Source organism: Giraffa tippelskirchi, chromosome 2, assembly GCF_054371585.1.
Source record: "Giraffa tippelskirchi isolate mGirTip1 chromosome 2, T2T-mGirTip1v1.2.pri, whole genome shotgun sequence".
Classification (NCBI taxonomy): Eukaryota; Metazoa; Chordata; class Mammalia; order Artiodactyla; family Giraffidae; genus Giraffa; species Giraffa tippelskirchi.
The window spans coordinates 164487345-164508344 of NC_137276.1; the positions used below are offsets into that span (position 1 = coordinate 164487345).

The 21000-nt window shown below is 44.9% G+C and overlaps 2 protein-coding genes across 7 annotated transcripts in view; both read right to left on the minus strand.

Moving 5' to 3' along the window:
* Positions 1–1164: 1164 nt before the first annotated feature.
* LOC145538846 (uncharacterized) lies at positions 1165–15823 on the minus strand. Of its 2 annotated transcripts, none has more exons than XM_081571621.1 (4): positions 15159–15823; positions 2723–2868; positions 2218–2312; positions 1165–1494 (listed from the first exon to the last, which is right to left on the minus strand). In XM_081571621.1, the coding sequence occupies exons 2-4, from the start codon at positions 2791–2793 to the stop codon at positions 1433–1435; spliced, it is 228 nt and encodes a 75-aa protein (XP_081427747.1). In that variant the 5' UTR covers positions 2794–2868; positions 15159–15823; the 3' UTR covers positions 1165–1432. The 2 variants fall into 2 exon arrangements, with proteins under 2 accessions (XP_081427747.1, XP_081427745.1); XM_081571619.1 differs by having other exon boundaries at positions 2674–2868; positions 15159–15261.
* Positions 15824–17683: 1860 nt separating this feature from the next.
* The window catches only part of RUBCN (rubicon autophagy regulator), a 51027-nt gene continuing 47710 nt past the window's right edge, over positions 17684–21000 (minus strand). For all 5 annotated transcript variants that reach the window (XM_081571618.1, XM_081571616.1, XM_081571617.1 and 2 more), the window contains 2 exons: positions 20718–20811; positions 17684–20488 (listed from right to left, as the gene is read on the minus strand). In XM_081571618.1, the coding sequence (XP_081427744.1) occupies positions 20310–20488; positions 20718–20811 (273 nt within the window). In that variant the 3' untranslated portion in view covers positions 17684–20309. The remainder of the gene's footprint in view (positions 20489–20717; positions 20812–21000) is intronic.

Consider the following 21000-nt stretch of genomic DNA (forward strand, 5'->3'; position numbering starts at 1 on the left):
TATGGAGCAACTCACGAGCCAAGGGGAATGGGGGCCCACAGACAGATGCTCCCTGTTTCATTGCTGGGACAGATGGTTCTCAGACACGCTTCCTGGAAGGTCCCAAGGATGGGGCAGCCATCAGCCATAGCAGGGGCCAACTGGTTAACACCTCTTTGACTGGCTCTCCCTTCGCTGTGCCATTTCTCCTTTCCCCACTCCTCTGGATCATGTCCCTAAATAACTCATTCAGGCTCTGCTTTCAGAGAAACTAAGCTAAAACAGACCCACTAGCCAATAACTAGGCTCTGTGCTGACAGGGCATCCTATGCTATTATCATTTGCTAGAAGCCAGTGTTCAGATTATCAGAGGTCTAGCGCGAGCCTTGGATGGGGATGACCAGTCATTCTGTTTAGCTGGAATCAAGGTGTGGGAGAGGGACCAGCAGGAGATAAGGCCCGAAACATGCCTTGGGTCCACGGAGTGGAGGACTCAGCAGGCCATGAATGGGAGGTTAGCCTTATTCTGGAGACAGTGGGAGGCCAGTGGTGGTTTCTGAGTGAGGGGAACTGGCAACACCAGAGTTCTGTTTTGCGGGGTACAATGTGGTACAATGCGGGCTGAGACCAGTAAGGGCAAGTGGACTAGTAAGGGGCTGTGACCTAGGACTTGGGCAGTGCGATATGAAGGGGGCAGATGTGAACTGTGTTGTGAGGCAGAATTCAAAATATCTGGCACCTTACAGAAGAAAACCAGGGCATAGAGAAGTGAAAAATGCTCCTGAGGTTTGGAGTACCGAAGGCTGGAAGGAAGGGCACTGTGCACAGAGCAGGAGGAAAAGCAGGTCTGGGAGGAAAAAATGGTTTCAGTGGACCCCAAAGCCAGTGGCATCATTTTTTCTAGTGCTTTGAAAGCCTGCTCAAAGAGACCCCAAGGAGGCCTCTCCCAGCACACCAAAGGAAGGTCCCCTGCCACTTTTGGGCCTGTGGGAAGAGAAGGGGGTGGGCAAGAGGTCACAGGCCTCAGGCCAGGCTATGTCAGGACTCACAAGCAGTACTACAGAGCCTGGGAAGGAATACTGAGGAGAGAGGCAAGAATTATTCAGTCACAGCACCGCTAGGTTTTTACTTCCTGCTTTCAAGATATGTTCTCTATATTTACTGTAACCATCACAAAACAATAAATTTGAGCCAATTTCTGTTTTATAACTTGTTTGACTGATTTTATGCACATTTAAACATGTTTAGGACAACAGCAGGTTTCCGTCTTCCTCCGGCTGAACCAATGGGGAAGCTCACAGGGTGGCAGGTGGGAGAGCTGCAGCACCACTGGGCCCAGTGTTGCAGCCCTGGCAGGCCCAGGACAGGAGGCTGAGCTCTGCTCCAGGGGCCCTGTTGGTAGAGAGTAAGGGAGGAGTTCCAGGCAGGCATCAGGCTCTCTTCTTGAGTCCCTTCACGGTGATCGGTGATCGAGAGGGGCAGCCCTGGGAGGTTGATTTGGAGAAGCTGCCGGACCTGAATGAGCAGTAAGCAAAAGCCTGTTCCATTACGTTTCTCCAAATAACAGTACTCTCTTGTTCTCTGCCAAGAACCAGACCTTTGCACAAGAACCCTACAAGACAAGCTCTAGGATACAGATGAGGAAAGGAAGGCTCAGAAAAGTTAAGAAGGCTGAAGGCTTAAGTTTAGCCAGGATCTGAACCCAGGTCTATCTGGATTCAGATACCTGTCCGAGCTCTTTCCATTGTCCTGGCTGCCTTTCTTTCTGCCCAGTGCTGTAACATGCCAGGGTGGGGGCCAAGAGCTTTCCTCCAATGCTGGGCAGAGCTGGACAGATCAGGGCTGAAGCCAAGACTCAAAGGGAAAATAAAGGACAGAGGATGATTTAGGGCAGAGAACAGCAAACCACAGTCTGTGGACCAAATCTGTCTTTCTGCCTGTTTTTTTGTATAAATTACAAATTAAGATTTTTTTTTTTTTTATCATTTTTAAATGGTTGAAAAAAGTCAAAAGAAGAATGGAATTTCATGACACATGAGAATCATATGAAATTCAGTGTCAGTGTTCATGGGCAGGAACCCTGGCTTCTACCATAAATCCATGGTTTCCATGGTGCCCCATCCACCTCAGGCCCTTTGACCCCTTTGGTAATTGCTCCTTAACTTTGGGTCCTGGAGGCCAGGGAGGCAGGAGCAGCTTGCAGGCCACCCCTTCTGGGGGCATCTCCAGGGCACTCACCATGCTCTGAATCCAGTCTACATCGCTTCTGACAGCCCTGGGCGGGCTCTCCGTCCTCAGCACCACCTGCAGCATCATGCTGGTAGTTTGAGGGGCTGAGAAAACACAGTGAAAGCTCCTGTCCTCATCCCTGCCTCCCACCCTCTCGTCTGCCCTCAGAAGTCTACACAGGACAGGTCAAGAGCCATCTATACTGCAGGAGAAGTGGGGACCGTTAAGGGGAGCCCAGCCACCCTTATTTCCCCATCCTGTTCCCCAACCACCAACACCTGAATCTCTCCTTGTGGGACCCAGAAAAGTGGCTCAGGGAAGAGCAGCAGGTAGCGAGGAACAGTGGGGAAAGAAAGCTGGGAGGAATGTGTAGGCCCTTTTGATATGAAATGGATAGAATGTCAGGATCTTGAGTCACCCAGTCCACACCCTGGCCTTGGCCTGAAGTACAGGCAAAGGGCTTGCCTCTGTCAGTCACAGCCTCTAGCTCTCCTGGGGGTGGAAAGAAGCCTACATGTGCATTCCTGGGCTTGCAGAGGGCATGGTGGTCTGGGCAGCAGTCTGGTACCACATGGCAGAATTCATCACAGTAGCAGCTTCCTCTCCTGCAGCAGTGATCCATTCCAAGGCAGCAGAGGGGCTGGGATTGGAAGCAGCTACCTGGAGAAAAAGGGATGTTAAAAAGAGATAGATTGGGCTTCCCCGATGGCTCAGTGGTAAAGAATCCACCTGCCAGTGCAGGAGACACAGGTTCGATCCCTGGTCTGGGAAGATCCCACAGGCAGTGGAACAACTAAGCTGGTGTGCCACAACTATTCAGCCTGTGCTCTAGAGCTGGGGAATCACAACTACTGAAGCCTGTGCACCCTAGGGCCTGTGCTCCACAACAAGAGAAGTCACCGCAATGAAAACCTGTGCACCACAACTAGAAAGCAGCCACCACTCACCACAATGAGAGAAAAGCCAGTGTAGCAATGAAGACCCGGCACAGCCAAAATCAATAAATAAAAAAACCTTCTTTTAAGATAGATTTAACAAATAGTGCTGGGACACTGGATATGCATATGCAAAAGAATGAATTTGGACCTCTACCTCATACCATATACAAATATTAACTCAACATGGATCACAGACCTAAATGTAAGAGTTAAAACTATAAAACTCTGCATATTGTCATGACCTTGGATTAAACAGTAGTTTCTCAGGTGTGGACTTTCCTGGTGGCTCAGATGGTAAAGAATCCACCTGCAATACAAGAGACCCAGCCAGGTTTGACCCTGGGTCGGGAAGATCCCCTGGAGAAGGCAATGGCAATCCACTCCAATATTCTTGCCTGGACAACTCCACCAAAACCACAGTGACAAAAGAAAGAATAAAGTAGACTTGATCAAAATTTAGAAGCTTTGTGCTTCAAAGTATACTATCAAAAAAGTGAAAAGACCACCCAGGGGATGAGAAAACATCTGAAAATCATATAGGTGATAAGAGTATTTTATTCAGAGTATGTAAGAACTTTCACAAACTCTATATAACAACAAAGACAAATAACCCAATTTAAAAATGAACAAAGGGTAGAGGCTCAAGAGAGAGGGGACACATGTATACCTATGGCTGATTCATATTGATGTATGGCAGAAACCAACACAATATTGTAAAGCAATTATCCTTCAGCAGTACGTGAATTACGTACTTGAAATATGCTTCAACAGTACGTGAGCCAAGAAATTCCAGATGTCCAAGCTGGATTTAGAAAAGGAAGAAGAACCAGAGATCAAATTGCCAAATTCCACTGGATCATAGAAAAAGCAAGAGAATTCCAGAAAAACATCTACTTCTATTCCATTGACTACGCTAAAGCCTTTGACTGTGTGGATGACAACAAAAGGTGGAAAATTCTTAAAGAGATTAGAACACCAGACCACCTTACCTGCCTCTTGAGAAATCTGTATGCAGGTAAGGAAGCAACAGTTAAAACCAGACATGGAACAACAGACTGGTTCCAAACTGGGAAAGGAGTACGTCAAGGCTGTACTCCTGCTTATTTAGCTTACATGCAGATTACAGCATGAGAAATGCCTGGCTTGATGAAGCACAAGCTGGAATCAAGATTCCCGGGAGAACTATCAATAACCTCAGATATGCAGATGACACCACCCTTATGGCAGAAAGTGAAGAGGAACTGAAGAGCCTCTTGATGAAGGTGAAAGAGGAGAATAAGAAAAGCTGGCTTAAAGCTCAACATTCAAAAAACAAAAATCATGGCATCTGATCCCATCACTTCATGGCAAATAGATGGGGAAACAATCAAAACAGTAACATAATTTATTTTCTTGGGCTCCAAAATCACTGCAGATGGTGACTGCAGCCATGAAATTAAAAGAGGCTTTCTCCTTGGAAGAAAAGCTATGACAAACCTAGACAGCATGTTAAAAAGCAGAGACATTACTTTGCCAACAAAGGCCTGTCTAGTCAAAGCTATAGTTTTTCCAGTGGTCATGTAGGGATGTGAGAGTTGGCCCATAAAGAAAGCTGAGCGCCAAAGAATTGATGCTTTTGAGTCATGGTGTTGAAACTCTAGAGAGTTCCTTGGACTCCAACGAGATCAAATCAGTCAATCTTAAAGGAAATCAATCCTGAGTATTCATTGGATGGACTGGTCCCAAATAGGAAAAGGAGTACATCAAGGCTGTATATTGTCACCTGGCTTATTTAACTTATATGCAGAGTACATCATGAGAAATGCTGGGCTGGAGGAAGCACAAGCTGGAATCAAGATTGCCACTAGAAATATCAATAACCTCAGATATGCAGATGACACCACTCTTATGGCAGAAAGTGAAGAGGAACTAAAGAGCCTCTTGATGAAAGTGAAAGAGGAGAGTGAAAAGGTTGGCTTAAAGCTCAACATTCAGAAAACTAAGATCATGGCATCCAGTTCCACACTTCATGGCAGATAGATGGGGAAACAGTGGAAACAGTGGTTGACTTTATTTTTCTTGGGCTCCAAAATCACTGCAGATGGTGATTGCAGGCATGAAATTAAAAGATGCTTACTCCTTGGAAGGAGAGTTATGACCAACCTAGACAGCATATTTAAAAGCAGAGACATTACTTTGCCAACAAAGGTCTGTCTCATCAAGGCTATGGTTTTTCCAGTGGTCATGTATGGATGTGAGAGTTAGACTATAAAGAAAGCTGAGCGCCGAAGAATTGATGCTTTTGAACTGTGGTGTTGGAGAAGACTCTTGAGAGTCCCTTGGACTGCAAGGAGATCCAACCAGTCCATCCTAAAGGAGATCAGTCCTGGGTGTGCATTGGCAGGAACCAATGAAGCTGAAACTCCAATACTTTGGCCACCTCATGGGAAGAGCTGACTCATTGGAAAAGACCCTGATGCTGGGAAAGATTGAGGGTAGGAGGAGAAGAGGACGACAGAGGATGAGATGGCTGGATGGCATCACCGACTTGATGGACATGGGTTTGGGTGGACTCAGGGAGTTGATGATGGACAGGGAGGCCTGGTGTGCTGCGGTTCACGGGGTCGCAAAGAGTCGGACACGACTGAGCGACTGAACTGAACTGAACTGAAGTGATGCTGAAGCTGAAGCTCCAATACTTTGGCCACCTGATGGGAAGAGCCGACTCACTGGAAAAGACCCTGATGCTGGGAAAGAGTGAAGGCAGGAGGAGAAGGGGATGACAGAGGAAGAGATGGTTAGATGGCATCACTAACTAGATGGACATGAGTTTGAGCAAACTCCAGGAGTTGGTGATGGACAGGGAAGCCTGGTGTGCTGCAGTCCATGGGGTCACAAAGAGTCAGACACAACTGAGTGACTGAACTGAACTGAACTTCAATTAAAAATAAATAATAATTTTAAAAATGAACAAAAGATATATGCAAAGAGGATACACAAATGGCCTATATAAGCACATAATTATCAGGAAAATGAAAATTTGAGTCACAATGAGTTACCACTTCACCACTATTAGGTTAAAATGAAAAAGACAGAAAACAAGTATTGGTAAGGATGTGGAGAAATTGGAAGCCCTTACATTGCTAGAGGAAATGTAAAATGGTGCAGCTACTTTGCAAAACTGTTTGGCAGTTTCTCAGAATGCTCAATGTAGAGTTACCAAATGACCCAGCAAATCCACTTCTGGTTATATACTGAAAAGAACTGAAAATATATGTTCATATAAATACCTGTAGAAAAATGTTCAGAGAAGCATTATTCATAATAGCCAAAAAGGGGAAATAATTCAAATGTTCAACTGATGAGCAGATAAAACAAAACATGGTATTTCTATACAATGGAATGCTATTCAGCCATAAAAATGAATGAAATGCTGATACATGCTACAGCATGGAGGTACCTTGAAAATATGATACTAAATGAAAGAAGTCGGCTGTGAAATGTCACATGTTGTATGAGTCTGTTTATGTGAAATGTCTGGAATAGGCAAATCCATAGAGATAGAAAGTCGATTAATGGTAGCCAGGGGTGGGAGGTGTAGGTAATAGATGGGTGATTGTCAACAATACAGCGTTTCTTTGGAAGGTGATGAAATGTTCTAAACTTAGGTAACAGTGTTGGTTGCACCACTCTGTGAATACGTTAAAAACCATTGAATTGAATATTTTAAAAGGATGTCTTTTACATTATGTGAATTATATCTCAATAAAGTTGTTACTAAAAAGAGATTAAGAGAGAAGAGTGACAAAACAAGAGTGACAGCAAGGAAAAAAAGAGAGGCAATAGAGAAAACACAGAAGAGTTATGACAAGAGGGACAGAGAAAAACCCACACAGTTAGAAGAAGGTCTCCAAAGTCCCTGTTCACAAAACAGTTTCACCAACCCCAGTTCCTACTAATTCCTCAAGGTGTTCAATGCAATTATTATCACAGTGGTAAAGAATTCACCCACTGACACAGGAGATGCCGGTTCAACCCCTGGGATGGGAAGATCCACTGGAGTAGGAAATGGCAACTCACTCCAGTATTCTAGCCTGGAAAATTGCACGGACAGAGGAGCTCGGTGGGCTACAGTCCATGGGATCTCAGAATCAGACACGACTGAGTGACTGAGCACATGAACACATGCTTATCCACTACAAGATGAGGGGGGTTATCTTCTGTAAGACACGAGGAAAACAGGGCGCTGGCAGGTGGGGACTATGGCCCAAGTAACCTGGTGAGTCTGTGGCTCAGGTCGAAAGGCGCCCCAGGTGCTCTCATGCCCAGAACTCTCAATGTTGTTTTCCCTTTCCCTTGACCTTCTCATTTGCCTCCTGTTAGGTTCGCACTTGCCTGGGGCTTTGTTTAGGGATAAGCTGGAGGACATTCCAGAGCTGACAAGATCAACAGGGAGCAAGCCACAGAGAGGATGTGGGGCCAGGTGTGGCTAACCCACCCTGTTGTGGAAACAGAGGCCAGCAGGTAGGTGTCTGGTGAAAAGGGAGCCGAAGACCAACCCACTCTCAAGGTGATGGTGGGAGGGGCTGGAGTGGTGACCTCTGAGTTTGGTCTGGCTTCTGCCTCATGTTCTGGTCAGGAGCCTCCTGCTAATGATCAATTTCCCTTCTCACACCAGCCCCCTTTCCGAGTGCCTGGTTCAGGGTCAGGTTGTCACCAAGACCAGGAATCAATCAAAAGATTGGACCAGGAGGGATTTCCCTGGTGGTTTAGTGGATAAAATTCCATGCTCCCAATGCAGGGGGCCCAGGTTCGATCCCTGGTTGGGGAACTAAGATCTCACATGCTACAACTATGCCCAAGTGCCTTAACTATTGAGCCCATGCACTATAGGGCTCATACACCACAACTAGAGAAGCCTATGTGCTGCAATGAAGACCTAGAGCCGCCAAAAGAAATTAAAAAAAAAAAAATCACTCATTTCAAAGAGAGGAGCAGTTCCAGGGACCATACAAATGAGGATCATAGCCCATGTGGGAGTCAGAGATCAAGTCAGTGGTCTGGTGATATCAACATTTAACAGTTTGGGATGGGATGGAATGGAATGGAGTGGAGTGGAATAGACGAGAATAGGAAACATCCATGTATATTGTTGGAGAAGGAAATGGCAACCCACTCCAGTACTCTTGCCTGGAAAATCCCATGGACAGAGGAGCCTGGTAGGCTACAGTCCATGGGTTCATGAAAAGTCATACATGACTGAACGACTTCACTTTCACTTTTCACTTTCATGCATTGGAGAAGGAAATGGCAACCTACTCCAGTATTCTTGCCTGGAGAATCCCAGGGACAGAGGAGCCTGGTGGGATGCCGTCTATGGGGTCGCACAGAGTCAGACACGATTGAAGCGACTTAGCAGCAGCACATATATTGTATATGTAAGTGTAAGTTTCTTGGGGTTCTTTTTAAAAATTTTGTTTGCTTTTATATACATGTATTTAAGTACTGGATCACAGGGTGAAATATATTTCTTAATGTGGATTATGGCCAGAGAAGTTTGAAAGACACTGATCTAAAAATGGAAAAGCCATGTTCTTAAGGTCTTGCTTGAGTGGGTGATAGAACTGAGAGAGGAACTAGCAATCCTGACTTTTTCCCTGTTTTCCCCACAACATCCAGGCACAAGGTTCTCCTTCAAAAAGCCTCTGGTTGCACTGGCCACTGTCCTCTGCCACTCTCTAAACACATTGCATACTCTTGCTTTTGAGCCTTTGTTCAAGCTGCTTCCTCTGCTTGGAAGGCCCTTCACTCAAGGTCACGATTAAATTCAGTCTTCCCAGGGTTGCTAAGGAACTAGCTCGTTATTTTGAGAGTGATAAATGAAGACTCATTTATCCAGTTTTTCCACACAAACCAAATAGTTGAAGAGGGAAAGGTCTTCTTTATAGAAGAACTCCAGCTAACAAATGCAGAAGGAGTGACAGAAGTAGAAAACCACCATTTGTCAATTCCCAAGCCCCTTTCACTAATGAAAAAATGGATCTAGTTGACAATCATCACTGGAAGTTAAAATCATTAGAGAAAGAGGAGCACCCACAAGGATCTGATCAGACAAATGGCAGAATGCAGCACTATCTACGAGACAAATGGCGTGGTTTCTTCAAAAAATAAACAGCATAAAAAAGAAAAAGTGCTGGTAGAGATTTAAAGAGACTTAAGAATATAACAACCAAGTGTAATGTATAGACCTTGTTTAGATCCTGATTAAAATAAGCCAATTGCGAAAAGGCCTTTTTGATAGTTGGAGAAATATGCACACTGATAGGTATTAAGTGGTAGTAGTTATTTTTATTATTTCAGCTCTGATAAGTTATTGTGGTTATATTATTTTAACATGGTAGATAAGAATTTGGGCAAAGTGTTGATAATTTTCAAGCGAGCCTATAGGTCCACTGGGTTCTTTAAACTATCAAATTTAATGAACAAATTTTCATAATAAAAATTTTTTAAAATAAATTTGATCTATCCTGAGAGGACTTCCTACATCCCCTAGCTGGGATGTAGGGTTTAAGTTTTTCCTTTTACCCTTGAAACCTATTGATTTCATTATGTTAACATTAACATAGCATTAATCCCTGTCTCAATCATTGTTACCACCTTCTTTCCAGAAGTGTGTATCTGTCGTCCTACCAGCTCATCCAAGGCAGAAAATGCATCTCTGTAGTTTCATTATCAAGTAATTTATATTTAGTTTAAAAGATCTGAGTTGAGCTTGGGCTCACACTTGAGCTCCCAGGGGCATCCAAATGTCAGGACAGATTTACAGTTCCTAACAGTGCTGACCAGCCCCATCAGAAAAATGACAGCACAATAAGGGAAAGGAAGTCCACCCCATGGTGACCAAGCACTCATTCATTCATCCATATATTCCTTTTATTCTATTGAGTGACTCTCTGGGCTGGGTACCATGGTGGATCATGGACGTACATTCCACTGCCCTGCCCCACCTGACAGTCCAGAGAAACTCCTTCCAGGAGCTCAGTCTAGTGAAAGGAGAGGCATCACACTACAGGCAACCAGAACATCGTCATACCACATAGTAAGTGCTGCACCACAGGTAAGAGGAGAGGGCTGCGGGGTTGGCGGCGAGGCAGTGCACCCATCAGAAAACAGCTTTCTGGTAGGGAGGCGACAGCTCAGGGACTCCTCTGTGACCACCCCATTGGCTTCAGATGAAGAGGTTTGCAGAAGTGACAAGCTGAGGGGCCAGAAAGAGCCCCAAGCAAGGTGGGGTGAAGAACCCACTGCTAACAGTTTGCAGCCCTTCAGAATAATATTCTTTAAATATGTTTGACAGTTTTATAGAGAAGAGGGTAAGCATGACCAGGGAAAGGTGTGGAAAGGGGGCATGAGGCAGCCTCCTCCTCCCTTTACAGTTTTTACAAGCAACGTATTGACACATTTTTTGTTACTTAAGCACACCTTAAGGCGCCCATCCTTGCAAAAAGTATTCCTACCAATGATACCCAGTTTTCTCCCAAAAGATATTCTGCAGATATAGCTTTCTCCATCCCACTGCAATTCCAGGAATATTTTAGCAAACCAAATGGGTTGGTATCCAGTGAGTCTGCCTATGAATCCAGATCTGGGCTTGTCACACCACCTTCACTCCTAGCCCTCTGACAGGGCACATTCTAGAGCTTTGTGCTGCCTCCACTCTTAGGAACCTCTTCTGGACAGTCCTCTGGACTCTCCAACCAAAACAGACCTTCCCAAGCGAATCACCCAAAGACATCTTATAAATATGGATGTGGTACATAGAGAAGCCACCTTAAGCACTGGTAGATGCTTAGTAAATGTCTGAATAAATGAATTATTTAATTAATGAATTAGGGAACATAAGAGAAGGATCATGTCAGGGACAAAAATCGTTGAGTAAATGAATGAATGAATAAAAAAGAGAGTAGAGGCCAGGTCCCTTTGACCTGCTAGCCTGGCTCCTCACCTGTCTCCTGGTTTGGGGCCACAGGGCTCAGCCACAGTAGGAGGAGGAGAACCAGCCCCATGGCTGCAGGCATCAAGCAGAGACAGTGTTTCAGGGACCAAGAACAGGACTTTTAATACCTACTCTTTCCAATCAGGTCATTTGGTATCCTCACAGGGAGGAGCCTGCTGACACCTGGGCCATCACTAGCAGAGGGCAGGGGTGTGGCAGCAAGACAGGGGCACAGGTGTCCCAGCTGCTTGGAATAGCTTGCTCAAGCAGAGGTAATGCGGCAAAAAGCAATTTCCTATCTCCTGGTGTTTCCAGGCCTTTGGGAAGAGCAGAATCAGAGAAACCAGAGTGATTGCTGTCAGGGACTATGGAGATCATCTGGTCTGACAAGCCCATCTTATATAGATAAGGTTCTATCTTATAAGGCCCAGAGAAGACAAGAGGTAATGCGAGTTCACACAGCTCAGTTATTGTAGAGCCGAGGTGTAGACTTGGTCTCCTGGTTCTCTCCAGTATTCTTTAAACCAAATGTAGTAGAGGAATTCAGAAATGTCCCTGGGAGGGCCCATCAGCCTGGAAAATCAGCAGGGCAGCTCTATTACCCACTAGCTGGTATAAGTTGTCTACACCACAGGAATGCTGACAGAACAGGAGGAGGTTGAGACATAGAGATTTGAGGAGACTATCTACTATAGGAAAATGTGAAAAGTAAGGTGACTCTAAAATCCTTTAAGCTAGGCTTCAGCAGTATGTGAACCGAGAATTTCTGGATGTACAAGCTGGGTTTAGAAAAGGCTGAGAAATCAGAGATCAAAGTGCCAGCATTCATTGAATCATGGAGAAAGCAAGGGAATGGATGGATAGATGAATGAATAAATAAATGAATGATTGCTGGACTGCAGTGGTCCCTTTCCCCTCCCCTGTTGAATAGTCTTCTCACTCTTGGCCTGTGAAGATCTCAAGTCTAAGTTAAATATTGGGAAGAGAAGCTTAGGGCTTCTCAGGTGGCTCAGTGGTAAAGAATCCACCTGCCAATGCAGGAGATGTGGGTTTGATCCTTGGGTCAGGAAGATCCCCTGGAGAAGGGCATGGCAACCCACTCCAGTATTCTTGCCTGGAGAATTCCATGGACAAAGGAGAGCTACAGTCCATAGGGTCACAGAGAGTCAGACACGATTGAGCGACTAAGCACATAAAGAGAAGCTTGAGAACTTGCTGAAAATCAAGTTTTGGCTTCCTGTAAATTATATCTAGTTTGGAACAATAAACAAAGCACCTCAGAACAAGTGAAAATTTTGTACTGTAGCTATTTTTCTATCTCTGGTTGGAAAACATTTGGATATTCTATCAACTTCAGCAGTCTTTTGCATGTCTTCAGCATTCTTCTCTCAGTTTACATTACAGATACAATAATTTTTAAATACCTAGTATATTTTTAGGGCATATAAATATTATCATATCTCCTGGCAAGAAAAAGCTGGCAGTTTAATAATAAAGTGAGTGAAGGACATTTGGAATGTTATCCATACTGATAATGACTGTTGAACAAAACAAAACAGAAAGAGTTGCAGACAAAGTTGAGAGAGGAGAACGGACATGAAGACATTTTCATCACTTCAAGATTTGGGAAAGCAATCACTGCAGATATTTGCTGGCAAGAGAAGAGATAAGAGAGCTAAGAGGGGAGGTAATCAGACGCAAGGTCAGAACAATCCCATCCCCTATCCTACAATGTCCTTCTGATGGTTCTTGTTCCCACTGACAGGCAGAGAGGGAAGACATTCAAAGACAGGCTGTTTCCCCAGTGGTTCTCTCACTCTCCAGGAAAAGTCATGTCTATTTGTGTGAACCCAACTATTAGGAGTAGTTGAACCCACATACGGAGAGGCAATGGCACCCCACTCCAGTACTCTTGCCTGGAAAATCCCATGGACGGAGGAGCCTGGTAGGCTACAGTCCATGAGGTTGCTAAGAGTCGGACACGACTGAGCGACTTCACTTTCACTTTTCCCTTTCATGCACTGGAGAAGGAAATGGCAACCCACTGCAGTATTCTTGCCTGGAGAATCCCAGGGACGGCGGAGCCTGGTGGGCTGCTGTCTATGGGGTCGTACAGTCAGACACAACTGAAGCGACTTAGCAGCAGCAGCAGCAGAACCCACATAGACTCTGAGGGGTGGGCACCCACAGAACTTGTCTGTAGTAGAGTCCCCTGGGGATCCCTGATCTGGGGGAAACCAGCAGGGACACCTTAAAGACAAGTAATGCAGAGAGACTAGAGAGCCCCAGGGTCAGCTGGCTTTATAGTCATCTCAGATTTGGGCAAGTTCAAGCTCTTTGGTTGGAAGAAATCAGACCTGCTCCTGCTCGTAGTAAAGAGGTAGACAGAGAACAGTCATTACAGACATCCATGTGGCAAAGGAGAAAACTGATCACATTCATCTGACTATAGGACCCAAATGTGGGCTGACCCTGTTAGGGTCTCCCCTAAGACCTCAGCGAAGGTTCTTCTGGCTTAATTTGGAAGGCCATGTGTGGCATCTTTGAGGATATCACTGGGATTTTGCAGAGGAAATGCTGCTGAGCTCAGGGTGATTGAAGAGGATAGGAAAGGCCATTGCTGCAACAAAGGTGATCCTTGTCAGGAAAGATCCTTGAAGTGGTACTTCATGTCTGCTTGCCTCAACATAGAACAGGCAATTCCTTACATTCATTCATTCCATTCAGTTACTTGTTTATTTGTTCTATTTGGGAAATACTAAATAACAACATTGTGTGACAAGTGCTCTAACAGGAGGTTGAGAGAGTGCCAAGGGCTCACAGTGGGTGGGTAGAGTAGAATTCAGGCAGGGGACACTGTGATGTGGCTGAGTGAGCTCTCAATAGAGGACAGATGAAAGCGTATTTTGGAAACAGCTAATAGTTCAGGGAATGGCAGGAGCTCAGGCTACCAAGCTGAAGTGTGGTCATGGATTAAAGGTCCTTTATGTGCCAGCAGAAGAAACCAAACTTTACCTTGTGGGGAGAGAATTGTTGGTGAGTTTTAGGTAGGGGAGTAAGACCCCACAGTAATGCTTTCTTCCTTCCCATTGCTCCAATCTCCTTATTCCCATCCTGGAGGGCAATTGGCAATATTTATCAAAATTACAAATGCACAAATCTTTTGTGCCAGTCATTCCTATTTGGAGAATTTATCTGACAGATATGCCTGCACCCATGTGAATGACACAGGGCCAGGTTTTTCATGACAGCATCATTTGTATTAATAAAAGATTGGAAACAACTTAAATGTCTCTCAATAGATAAATGGTTGAATCAATTATATTCCACCCATATAATGGAAAATGTATGAGTGAGTGAGTGAAAGTTGCTTAGTTGTGACCCCCATGGATTCTAAAAGAAGAATAAAGAAATTTTTATTGTAGTGATGTAGGAAATTCTCTAAGATACACTGTTGGGGGAAAAAAAAGCAAGGCACAGAAATGTGTATACAGTATGCTAGTTTTTAAAGAAGTGTGAAGAATTTTATATATATATATAATTACATATATAAATAAATATATATATATAATTTGCTTGTATTTGCATAAAGAAACTCTGTATGGATAAAAAGAAAAGTCACAAGTGACTATCAAAGGGGGTGAGGCAGAAACTGGACACTTGGCTACAGAAATGGGAGAGACTTCACTGTATTCTTTTCTGTGGATTTTAATCATGTGAATATATTAGAAAAGTATATTTAAATATTATTAAGTAACTAAGAGAGAGAGAACAAGGAGGGGAAAGAAAGGTGGGGGTGGGGGGTCTCTATCATTCCCTTTCCCCTCTGCTGGCTTCATTTCTGCTTTCACACTGTCAGAACTTTCTTTCAGTGAGCTCAGTGGCTAAGGGCTTCCAGTGGTTCAGGGAAACATACACAACTTTTCTTTCAGACCTTGGTGCAGAGAGATCTATTGTTGGCATCTGGGCTGAATTTCTTTCTTTCAGTTCTAAGTAGAGAAAGGCGGGGAGGTGAAGGGGAGAGAAGAGAAAAGTACCTTTTACTTTCCTCTCTTTCCTTCACCGCTGCTAGTGCTGAAGCAGTTTTGTGCTCGCTGTGGAAACAGGAGTTTGCAGGAGAGGGCAGGAGTCTGGCTGTTCCTGCAGTGGGCCAGGGGAAATGGGGAAATAAAGCCACTTAGGAACCACAGGCATCACTGTTTGAAAAGAAAACAGGTGAGAAATTGCAGAGGCTGAGAAAAGGACAGGACTTCCCTTGGGTTTGTTGCCTAATGATTACAGGTCACCTGTGCTGTGCTGTTTCAGACTTGAGTCTTACAGGTCTGCTGTAGCCGCTCTCTCGGCAGGGGATGGTCACTAATACTCCCACCAACATCCTAAGAAACTCCCAACCACGCAAGACTTCTCTTAACCCAGGAACTCTCATCTCGCTGGTCTGGTGTTCAGTTTACCTCCAAAACCAGAGCACAGCTCTCTGCTTTCTGTTCCTCCCCCACAAGCAGTTCACAGAAATGAGGGAGGCAAGAGTGTATGCCAAGCACACCCTCGTGTTCTCCACGCTCCTAGAATAGTAGCTCTAAGTAGATTCTCTTTCCTTTTTAATCACATTCATCTTTGATCCCAGGAACATCAAGCTCACAATGGGAATGCCTGGGCCATCTGGCAGCTGCTTCACTGAAGTTTTGTAAGCAGTTTGATACCCTGGAGATTAGAAGTGGGAGAGGACTCTGACTGGCTGAAGAGCCAGCAGGATATGGTGGGCGTGGTGATCCCTTGCTCCCATCCTCTAAGTCAAACGTTCCAAGGAAAAAGGAAGTTGGGCTGGGTCTCGCTTTAACCAGGGTGCTATAAAAATTAAGCCCTCTCTTTATACCATTAGAGGGTAAAGTAAACCCACACACATTTGGGGCCACAGATAGTGCCACAAAGGATGACTGCCTGGCTCACAGTTCCCCTTTGTGGTGTACCCCCAATCCTCAAGAGGGAGTCCCCAACACAGGCTCAAGAGGTCTGCAAATTCTGCATTTGAGGTTCCAGAGCTGCTCCAGTCTCTGCCCTTTCTATTCTTGGTTGCTAATTTTCTTTGGATTCTGTAATGTATACCAATATTTTTCTAATATCTTGCCCTACCCACATCACCCACCCCCAGTTTTTACTCCCTATTTTAAAATGTCAGAGTTAGAACAAAGCACTTAGAATTTATCTTCTTTTGTAGAGGTTTTGGTGAGATGACAGTGACGATGGTATGTCATATTCTAGTCTAGATGAACATAATTTCTCTCCCATCTCCCTGGGATATCCACAGCTTCTACTCTTGTTTTGCTCTATTTTCTGCAAAAGTGGACGCTGATATTTTTAACCACATCAGTCATTCCTCTGATTAAAACTCTTCAGTAACTTTCCAATGTTCTTAGAATAAAATTTAAAATCTTTGGTGCCCAATACAATTAAACCTGAAATTCTTAGTGGGTCTTTTTTGCAGTTCTTTGCACAAACTCCTTCTATCTTAGGACCATCATATATGCTAGTCCCATTCTGGAGCCCTTTTCTCCCTACTCTGAGTCTCATTTTGGGGGTCTTGGTTAAAGCATCACCTTCTCAGGGGCCTTAGTTCTCTCCAATCTAAATGAGGTCCCCTTGTTATTTTTTTTTTTAACAGCATTTACGCTTTTCTTTCACAGCTGTTATTATTGCAGCTCATAATTACACATTCATTTTGGTAACTCTGGGCAATGTCTGTTTCCCCCACAAGACTCGAAGTGACTGAAGAGGGAGGGACTATGTCTGTTTCAGTCCCTGTGACAACCCCTGAAACTAGTACAGAAACCAGCAAACAGTAGGTACCCAAATATTTGATGGATGATTAAATAGGGAAAGATTGGCATGGCTGGAGAAGATTGAGATTTAAGATAAGAACCTGAATTTTTGTGCCAGTGGTAGAAAAGGAATGAGATTTATTAACAGGTGGTGAGGAGACACTGCTTTCCTAGTCAGAAATGCCACCTGACTCAGAGAGGAGGAAATTAATTTTCAAACCAGGGTGACTAACGGTTAGGTTTGAGGAAATATGATATTTACATTGGCTTTAGACATACTGGCTGGAGCTGACCAAAGGACACTGAAGGGGAAATGTTCAGAAAGCTGCAGGGTGGAACTGGAGCTCCAGCAGGCCAGGAGCATGAAAGAGAAACTCACGGAGGGTTGTTCACAGAAGTGGAGACTGAAGCATCTAAGACAACTCAGACTCTGTGGAGAGGAAGCTTTACCTCACTTCAAGGGACCATTATACCAAGGGGACTGGTAGCGGGCATACCCCATGCATTGTACAGTGCTACAAAGTACTTTATACACAAAGACACTGACATCTAGAATGGTGAACTGATCTGCTCAAGGTCATGTGGCAAGTCAGTGACAAAGCATTCCAACCCACTTTTCCTGACTTGTAAGGTCCAGTTTTCTTTGCCTCGTAACAGAAATTTCCTGAATTTTCTGACATGTCCACTTTACAGTGGATACTCAATACCATTTCCTGATAGTCAAGATAGGCAAATAAAAAGCAGAATTTCATTTCCTTAGTTTATTAAAGATGACAATGAAATGTTAGGCTGTATATGAATTACAGCAAGTAGAAACTCAGTTTGGAACATGAGTTGTACACACATGAGAACATCTCTATTTAGACTCTTGCTCCTTTTATGTGAATTCAACAAAAGCTCTAAAGCCTTGGTAGAGAGAGTTAATAACAGCCTCATTTAAGTGGAAAATATCTGCCTTCCACTCTTCTGCTATGTCTTGAATCTTGTCTCCACCTTGCAAGCAAACTTTTTTTTCCCTTTATTTATAGAAAAGAACACTTCTTCCCTCCTATTTCTCCCAGAAGGAACTCTCTTCAGTGCATTCAAAGCTTCTCCCCACAATAGCGGGGATTTTCAGATACTGATAAGTTGCAAAGTGCTTTCAAAACACCCCATCCTCTTTCCTCTCTCCCCCTACTCTCAAATAAATAAATAAATGGGTATCTGGACAGTGAGGAGAGCAATGTCAGGGTCACTAAAACAGATATGCAACCTAGAGGGAGAGTTGGGGAGCTGGAGAAAAAAAAAAATAAGTGAAAACCCAGGAGCACGTGAGATTGCTGAGCTCAGCTTTAGAAAGTGTCAGCATCTTCCATCCTTTCACCCTATGCTACATGAAACACGCACGACAGTAACGAGAGGACATCTCTTCTCCAGTGTAGTGACTTGGAGTAAGGAGCTGGATTTTCAATTTAAACCAGAACTGGAAGTAGAGCTCACCATTTTCACAAACACCTTAGTCTGAATCTAAGGCCTAATTCTCAGCGAGACTAGAGTTTCACAATGTCATTCCGAAGCTCCTTGATGGACCAGGGAGTTTCCAGTCTGCCCTTCAACACTGGGCTGGGCTGGAGGCCTTGGCTTTCACAGCCCCTCTGCCCCTGCCATGAACTGAAAGGAGAACAGCCTCGGGGTCTTCCAGCCTGACATGGCCTTCAGATCCCGTCTGAGGCAGAGGGATCAACGCCAGACATCAGCTTCTTCCCGCTCCCTCTTGTCCTGGTGGAGCCTCAGCTCTGTTACTTTACTGCCCCTACTACTTCCAGTGACATTCCTGGTTGCCTCCGACTCAGACACTCAGCAGCTTCCACCAACCATGTGCAACTTTCTGTTCAGCTTCCTGGGGCAGCACCCACAGCAGGTTTTTTCCTACTAGCAACCAACTATGGAAAGACAGGTACCCAGGAAGAAGTCAGTTCCAGAACTAAAATGCTGTGTGCTTTAGTTCACAGAGCTGCCAGCCCTTGGAGCTGTGACCCTGACCAGTGCCTTACATACAGGTCAGGAGCTACAGCAACTTAAAGAATACCACAAACATATACACGGTCCCTTAAAAAACTTTTCCCATCAAAACACACATTAAAAAAGGGTGTGGGTGTGTGTTAAAATTAGTAATAAGGATGACTGCATATACTACCATCACCACGCTAAAGAGTTAAGTGCATAATTGGCATAAAGGTTCTTGTTATCACAAGAACACAGGAACATTCATGCTCACAGCCACAAACTATTAAGTCTTTTAACACCACTAATAGTAGGAAGCTTTCACCTCAACTTTGACAAAAGAAACTAAGCCAGGAGCTCAGCCACTGGGGAGGGTCCCAGCCCCGCTACAGGAGGGAAGGGAGAGCACGGAGTTGGGCCAGGCTTCTACTCAGAACTGCAGTGACCTCCTAACAGAGGACACAGTGGCAAGAGACCCACAGATGAGATGCTGGATGGGGCTTCTGTCCTCAATTTAAGATGGCACCAGGGACTTGTCTGAGCTTGAAAGGTCAAACCTGCACCAGAGCTATGCTGACTAAAAGGGACGGACCTTATCTCCCAAGAGGATACCAACAGCTCCTCTGACTGAACAAATGCTCCTTAAACAAGAGTTGTGGCCTCACTTATGCTTGAAATAATCCTGGTCTAAGTATCAATTCTGGTCTTTGTGTCAAGTCCCCCAGGGTAGATAAAGAAAGTCAGCCTGTGATATCATCCATGCCTAAAATACAAGATAGTAATGACTGCCTCTTCGAGGTGTCTGAAGAGTCAAAGGTAGCAGTAACGCTGTTTTTATGGCCTCAGAAGCACCTATATAAGAATGCCCACGACGCAGTTCCATTCTCTGATGCTTCTCCTCAGGGTCTGACCCTGTTCCAGGACTGGGAGAGAGAAAACTCCACCCTCCTGTTTCATCAGCAAAGGAGAAGTGAGTTCGCTGAGAAAGGCCTGGCTCAGAAGCTCCAGACTTAAAACAAAATAAAACTGGAAATGATTCTTGAGATGCAGCTGAAACCAGATCTGGTCCAAGTGGAGAAGGCCATGGATATCGGAAGCATTGGGTCTCACTGTCCACTCCCCTAACAGAGGCACTGGAAACTTCACTTAGGGACCCATGTGTCAGTTCTGATGGAAATGCTTGGTACCTCCAAACTGTCACAACAGACTGGACCCCACCAACCTACATAAGGTTGAATATACATGGACATTAGACAGGTCATAAAAATTAATAATAATGACAATAGTTTAAAAAAAAATAAAACCAAGTGGGGAAAGTCCTTAGGAGGGTGGCTCAGTTCCGCATTATATGTGACCCTTGCCCCTAGAAAGAGTGCTTTCCGTGCTTTCTCAGGTGGTCTCCAGGTCAGTGGTCTCCAGGGCCGAGGCCTCAGTGGGTTCCTCCTCGTAGTCTGACATGTAGGACTCCAGGCTCTGCTTGGCCAGCAGCTCCCTCCGGGCCTGCAGCCGCTCACAGCGGGGACAGCTCCCAGACTTGAAACAAGTTTTATGGTAGCATGCTTTACACTCTGTTCAGGTTGGAAAGGGGAAAGAGAAGAGAACAATCTGTGTCATCTCAGGCTGGAGGCAAGTCACTGCGAGGACCCTTCTCACCACCATGGCTTAGTGTACCTGTGGTAAGACACAGGGAGCTGCTGAACCAAACCCAGCTCCTGTTAATAGGGGCAGCTGACGGGAAATTAATAAGCCCTGTGCTCTGTCTTGATGGCCAACCCCACGCTGGGCACCAGCCCTCACCTTCACAGATCCGGCACTTGTGGAGCTCAAAGGGGAAGATGATGTCATCCTCATTCTGGCAGAACTCACAGATGAAGCCCTTGGCTTGGCAGAGCTGGGGAGGAAACAGACAGGCAACAAAAGTGGGCAAAGTTCACCAGAACTGGCCAAGAGGGTGCATATAAGCGGGGCGAGGAGCAAAATACAAATAAGACTTGAGGGGCTCCAAGGGCTTCCCCGGTGGCTCAGCCATAAAGAATCCGCCTGCAGTGCAGGAGACACAGGAGAAGCGGGTCCAATCCCT

What these genes read in the sequence shown, in the direction of transcription:
- LOC145538846 (XM_081571619.1), bottom strand. Translation starts at nt 2,830, where the DNA reads ATGGATCACTGCTGCAGGAGAGGAAGCTGCTACTGTGATGAATTCTGC. An exon ending in AGAGGCTGTGACTGACAGAG is followed by an intron (nt 2,313 to 2,673) that starts GCAAGCCCTTTG and finishes GTGTTTTCTCAG; the next exon opens with CCCCTCAAACTACCAGCATG. An exon ending in TAGACTGGATTCAGAGCATG is followed by an intron (nt 1,495 to 2,217) that starts GTGAGTGCCCTG and finishes CTGCTCATTCAG; the next exon opens with GTCCGGCAGCTTCTCCAAAT.